At 44.6% G+C, this 6,958-nt stretch overlaps 1 protein-coding gene across 1 annotated transcript in view; it reads right to left on the reverse strand.

Moving 5' to 3' along the window:
* Nucleotides 1-6,958, reverse strand: part of IARS (isoleucyl-tRNA synthetase) — a 108,207-nt gene that overhangs the window by 69,629 nt on the left and 31,620 nt on the right. Inside the window, exon 7 of the mRNA XM_005881654.2 lies at nucleotides 1,050-1,197. Within this exon, the coding sequence (XP_005881716.1) occupies nucleotides 1,050-1,197 (148 nt within the window). The remainder of the gene's footprint in view (nucleotides 1-1,049; nucleotides 1,198-6,958) is intronic.

The raw sequence follows: 6,958 nt of genomic DNA on the forward strand, positions 1-6,958 counted from the left end.
GTAAAAAATCAATAAAAATATATTTAAAAAAATAAATAAAAATAAAGATAAAAAACACACATCAGAGCCCTAGCTGAGTGGCTCATTTCGGGGGAGCGTAGTCCCTTACACCCAAAGTTTGTTGGTTCCATCCCCAGTCGGGTGCATATGGGAGGCAACTGATCAATATTTCTCTTTCTCCCCCGCACCCCCTCCCACCCCGTCTGTCTCTTTTCTTGCCCTTCTGCTCTCTAAACACATGCTCAGTGAAATTGAAAAAACAAGCAACCCACACACATTAGAGATTCCTAGGAATGATGAGATGCCAGCTCTCTGAACCTTCAATACTTCATCTATAATGGGGGCATGACATGCAAAAGTATGCTAAAATCAGAAAATTATAACGGAATTTTTACTTTGTATATCTGCACTATTTTGCTTTTTGGTATGCTATATTTTTAATCTGTCAAAAAGAAAAGCACAGAGCCAAAATGGCCTCACTCATGCTAAAAGCCCATGATACCAAACCCAGGTTTATTATTTGATCTAATTGTTTCAACCTCTCCCAAAAACAACATTAATCAACAAGTCTGGAGTTTTCTGGTAACACCAATGAGGTAATCTGTGGCATAGACTCTCACCATATCCACCCCAAAGGAAAAGGAGGCAATCTGAATAACAAACAAACAAACAAAAACCTTTGCTATTAGCTTCCTCAAAAAATACACACATAGCAAACAGATGTCCTGGTGTAAAAATAATCCTTTCTTTTCTTTCCCTAATAGCTCTCCTTGCCCTACCCCTCTTCCTATAAAAATGCTTCATTTTGTACTATCCTTAGCAGCAACCTTCTACTTGCTAGATGGGATGCTGCCCACTTATAAAAGCCAATTAGACCTTCAACTTTAGTTGGCTGAATTGTTCTTTAACAGATTAGAAATGAAAACAAAACAACAAAACTCTTTACAGATTACTGTTTACTCCACAAAAAAATGTTATGTTTACTCTTTCCCAAAATGTTAACAATTATCATATCCATGTTAATCATAAGTCACCAAGCTCACACGTACCTTTAATCTTGACATACTGCATATCCGGATTAACACAGAGGGCAAGGTTACTAGGCAGAGTCCAGGGAGTAGTTGTCCAAGCAACCAAAGATATATTTTCGTCTTCCTCCAAAGGAAAGGTAACAAATATTGAAGGATCTTGAACGTCCTCAAATAAAATGAGACAAAGTATTTTTTTAAAAAAATCCATAATAACAAACATTGAAGAAAAAGAAAATAATCCTAAAGAATAAGAGAAAGATTTTCAGAATAAATTGAGCTTTTAAAAAACCATTTGCCACATTTATAAAAAAATATAAATCAAGAAATTCCAAATATATTTTTTAGTATACTTTAAAAGTTTTAACAATTACACATTGCATAATGACATTATGATCAATGGACTGAAGATATGGTGGTGATCTCTTAAGATGACAATGGAGCTGAAAAATTGCTATAGACTAGGCCAGTGATGGTGAACCTTTTGAGCTCGGCGTGTCAGCATTTTGAAAAACCCTAACTTAACTCTGGTGCCGTGTCACTTATAGAAATTTTTTGATATTTGCAACCATAGTAAAAAAAAGATGTATACTTTTGATATTTATTTTATATATTTAAATGCCATTTAACAAAGAAAAATCAACCAAAAAAATGAGTTCTCGTGTCATCTCTGACACGCCTGTCATAGGTTCGCCATCACTGGACTAGGCTAATGATGCCATACGTTCCCTAAGGTCATAAGGCAATGTATTACACAAGTACTTATGTTAGGGGCAGAAATAGAATATTGGGGACTAGCTCTGGTTATGGGAAATATTAATCATGCTCTGTTAACCATGATTGCCTTGTGTTGGTTAAAGAAAGGACTTTCTGACCTGGCTGGGAGTTGTATGCTCCCAGGCCCTGGGAGTCAACCTTGGAACCATTCTCATTCAAGAACTGCCTATCATCATGGAAAGATTAACTGCCTTGCTGTCCAAACAATGGAGTCCCACCCCAGCCTCCTACTTTCCCAGGCCTATAATCCCTACTTCTCCATGTAATCCTTGTCCTACCCTATATAAGCAGCTGGTTTATGGGGGGGGGGGGGGGGGGCGTGCGGGTCCTGCAGAACAGATTTTTGTGGTTGCCCTGCTACTCTCCCATACTGCTGGAAGTATTGGAATAAAGGCTCATATATGATTCAACCCTGTCTCTGCTTAATTGGCTCAAGGAGTGACAGGCAGCATGGGCCCACTGATTGTCTGGTTACGCTTAGTAGCATTGCCTTACAATTGTCTACAATGTTCAGTATAGTAACATGCTGTGTATACAGCAGCCGTGGGCAAATTACGGCCCGTGGGCCGGATCCGGCCCGTTTGAAATGAATAAAACTAAAAAAAAAAAAAAAAAAGACCGTACCCTTTTATGTAATGATGTTTACTTTGAATTTATATTAGTTCACACAAACACTCCATCCATGCTTTTGTTCCGGCCCTCTGGTCCAGTTTAAGAACCCATTGTGGCCCTCGAGTCAAAAAGTTTGCCCACCCCTGGTATACAGCATGTAGCCTAGGAATTGTAGGGAAAGAGAATTTGTCGATTAACACAGGAAACAGCAGATATGGGAGAAGCTCTGAAAACTAAGAAGTTAGCTTTTTGTAAAAGACATTTATATTTGTAAGAGGAATCTCCACTTGTAAGGGTGTCAGGAAGAGGAAGAACTTATCATTAGAAACTTTTATCAATGCAGGAAACTATGTAAATCTACTTAGCAACCTTACTTTTGTTTGCTGTGATTTTCCTGATAACCTCCCACAACTGACTCCCCGCCCCCACCCCCAACATCTCTGGCCTTCAGCTGAATTTTGGCAAGTTACTCAGTTTTCCAAGGTATATCTACCATGTATATAGAAGGTATACATGCTATTTAAATCTTTTTTTCTCCTGTTAATCTTTTATTACAGGGTATTTGAGCCAAGAACCCAGGAGGGTAGAGGGAAATTATTTTCCTACCCCTAAAGAACAATAAGCTATACCATGTAGTCTAGGTATGTAATAGGTTGTACCATCTAGATTTGTGTACATGTACTCTGATGTTCTTGCAAGGACAAATGTACTGAACAGATCCTTAAGCAGAGCATGACTGTATCACAGATAAAACATTTTAAGTGTATCAATATGGATATATAATGAAGGTTTCACTATTACAATGATCTATTTCATAATAAGTTCATAAAGTGGTACACCTGAAGCATAGTGGTCCCTCCTTTGGAAAAACTGCTGTTTGAACTACTCTGTTATTCTTAGTCTCTTATTCTGTAGGTCAACTCTGTTATTTTTAGATTGTAAAATAACTTTGTTTTTAGCTTGAATAATAGAAAAGATAAATTTAACTGACCTTGCAAGCTAGCCATGTAAAGGGGCTGATACATGCCCTAACTGGTTTGGCTCAGTGGATAGAGCATCGGCCAGTGGACTGAAAGGTCCCAGGTTCAATTCCGATCAAGGGCATGTACCTTGGTTGCGAGCACATCCCCAGTAGGAGGTGTGCAAGAGGCAGCTGATCAATGTTTCTAGCTATCTGTCCCTCTCCCTTCCTCTTTGTAAAAAATCAATAAAATATATATTTTAAAGGGGCTGATACACTGATCTCTAATAATAAAAGAGAAACATGCAAATTAGCCATCCCTCCCTACGCTTAAGCCACGCCCACCAGCCGATCAGAGTGATATGCAAATTAACCTGACAAAGATGGCGGACCTGTGGGCAGCACGCATGTGCACAGGCACCGAGCTGCTGGGGGCAGGCGTCCCACACCGCTCCGCCCCAGCTCATCCAGGCCGGTGGGCAGCACGCACAGGGGTAGAGTGGCCGGGGGGTTGGGAGGGGCAGGATGCCTGGCTTCCGCCCAGCCCTGGCCGCTCCAGGCTGGTGCGCAGCATGTGGAGGCAAGGAGTGGTCGTGGTGGGGCAGGACACCTGGCTTCCACCCAGCCCCGGTCACTCCGGGCAGGTGAGCAGTGCTCGCTGGTGTACTGCCCCGCCCAGGCCGCTCTGGGCCTGTGGGCAGCATGCTGAGAGCCTCTGGGCAGGGGAGACAGGCCGGCGGAGGGCGGCCTGTACTCGCCACATGGCTGCGGTGGCAGCCGTGAGCGCGCCAAGCAGAGCCTGAGGGTCGAGCTGAAATAGCGCCTACAGGACATCAGCACCGAGTGGCTGAACAAGTCCCACCTCCTGGCCCAGAAGGTGTGCAATTGCAGGGACAACCACCGTGGCGGGCCAGATTGACATCCTCCTGGCCCCGCCACGGGGGTTTGCGGATCCGCGAAGCCACAGGCCTCCGGTGTGCACATCCTCTCCTCCCCTCCTGGCATGCGAACATCCCCCAGCACACTGTCACCCACGTGCACTTGCAACAGTTGCAGACCAAGGCACGCACAAGTTCCCCCCGCCCCTCTGCCGCACTTCCACCAAACCCAGCATGCCTAAGTCCCCCACAGGAAGTGCACACATCCCCTCCAACATGCTCACGTCCTTTGGAGAGAGTCTGGGTGTTCTGGGTGCTCGGGGAGGGCGCCTGTGAGATGACAGTGAGAGGGCAGAGTGGTGACGCCCTGTTCCTGCAGAGGCCAGTGCAGCGACAAGATCACCTCTGGGGGGTTAATGCAGGTGGCTGAGGCGGGAGCAGATGCAGACAGACACACCTGGTGGGCGCAGGCGGCCCTAGCTGAGGTGCCTTCAGTCAGGGTTCAAGATTAAGAGCCCAGAGGCGGCGAGGAGTTCCGTCCTCTCAGTGAAACAGTGGGATAGTTGGGGCGACTGCAGAGGAGGAACATGCACTTTGGGTGCCGGCGCCCATGAGCAAAGGCTGCCCTGACTGAGCCTTGCTTGCTTGGGGCCTAGCGCACTCCTGCCGGGCAGCGGGTGACAGGACGTGCTTTTCTGAGTTAATGAGAGAAAACATTGATTCTCCCGCTGCCCGCGAAGGTGGAAAGTGAAGTGGGGAGACATGCGGGGAGTGAGCGAGGTTCCCTGTCTGGGGGTTCCAAATCTGCATTGCTTCCTTTCACTGCTGAGTAGAGATATACAGGGTGTCCCCCAAAATGTATACACACTTTGAATACCTACTAATTCCAATGGGTTTAAGCATGAGAAGAAAGAAACAACAATGGAGCTGTAATCTGTTAAAAGTGCGGGCACAAACCGGCAATCGGACATTCCCCGAGGGGTCCCGGATTGGAGAGGGTGCAGGCCAGACTTGAGGGGTCCCTTCCCCCCCCCCTCCCCAGTGCAAGAATTTCGTGCACCAGGCTACTAGTATTGATAATATTCTCATATTCTCATGCCAAGTGTTTGTTCATCCAAGGTTACAGGTGTCTATATAGATATGTACTCAAGATTACAAAACTGTCTGTATAGATATGACAGGTGTTTGTTAGATATGATATATACTCAAAGTTACAAATTGTCTGTAAAAATAATTTACACAAGGACCTAAAAGAATATAAAAAGAAAATGCTTCCTCCTTTGAGTGTTCAGAATTTGACAGAGGTAGCAATCTGCTCTGAACCTGCACGCAATAAAGATGACTCCTAACTAATTGGCTCATTAGGCGTCTTGTCCAGCTAGCTGATTTGCGATACAACACACCAACAAAATAACTGTTTAAGAAAAGTTATTCTTTATTAAAAAATCTACGTACGAGTCATTCTGAAACACCATATACATGAAGAACTTATAACACACCAAAAAAAATTTTTTTTAATATATATTATTGATTTTTTACAGAGAGGAAGGGAGAGGGAGAGTTAGAAACATCGATGAGAGAGAAATATTGATCAGCTGCCTCCTGCACACCCCCCACTGGGTATGTGCCCGCAACCAAGGTACATGCCCTTGACCGGAATCGAACCTGGAACCCTTGATTCCGCATGCAGACGCTCTATTCACTGAGCCAAACAGGCTAGGGCATAACACACCAAAATTTTAACAGAGTGAAATACTTGGTCTCTCTGACTCCATCTTGTTTAAGCCTGATTTGTTCCCAGGGCCTTACAGCTTCTGCTTAGTTTTGCAAATAGAAATGCTAATCATTGGAAAATTCTGCTCTGGGCTCCCAAGGAGATAAAGGAAGTATGTACAAAAATGATTATCAAAGATTTGAATGGACTCACATAAATTAGAGTCAACACATCAAGAACAAGGAAGTTTTACAAGCTTCCTTGGACCTATGCTGGCGTTCAAATACCTGCAGTTATTAATCACCTCTTTGCCCTCCTGTCTTCCTCTTCCCTTGACACAAAAGGCTGAATTCTGTACTTTCTTGAGATGATTTTTTTAGGATGCTAGCCTGGCATCTTGTTGGCTGCTGGCTATCTGAATGAAGTCACTTCCTTGCTCTATCACCTTATCACTCAACTCACTGGCTGTTGTGCGGCAAAGAATAGGAACTTGGACTCATCTACACTAATAAAAGAGAAACATGGTAGTTGGCGTACGACCGCTACCCTTTTCATTGGCTAATCAGTGAGTATATGCAAATTAACTGTCAGCCAAGATGGCGGCCGGCAGCCAGGCACTGAAGCGAGCAGGGAGGCTTGCTTGCTGCGGACTCGAACGTTCCCCGCCTCAGTTGCCGGCCTCTCAACTACAACTCTAAGCAACTATGTACTATGTTGCAAATAAGAAGCTAAACAAAACACCAGAAACCGGCTTCCAATGTTTCAATTATAGAACCCAAACAAACCCAGATCCCTGCTTTCAGCAGCCGAGGTCTCAAGCTGGAGCCGGCTCTCAGCTCCAGTGATAGCCATAGAAGGTAAATAAACTCCAGAATTAAAAAAAAAAAAAGGAAAAAGGAGAGGTTGGGAGCTTCAGTTGCCCGCCAGCCTGAAAACGGCCCTCAGCCCCTCACCCAGACTGGCCAGGCACCCCAGTGGGGAACCCCAC

This window comes from Myotis brandtii, unplaced genomic scaffold (genome assembly GCF_000412655.1).
Source record: "Myotis brandtii unplaced genomic scaffold, ASM41265v1 scaffold684, whole genome shotgun sequence".
Taxonomy (NCBI): domain Eukaryota; kingdom Metazoa; phylum Chordata; class Mammalia; order Chiroptera; family Vespertilionidae; genus Myotis; species Myotis brandtii.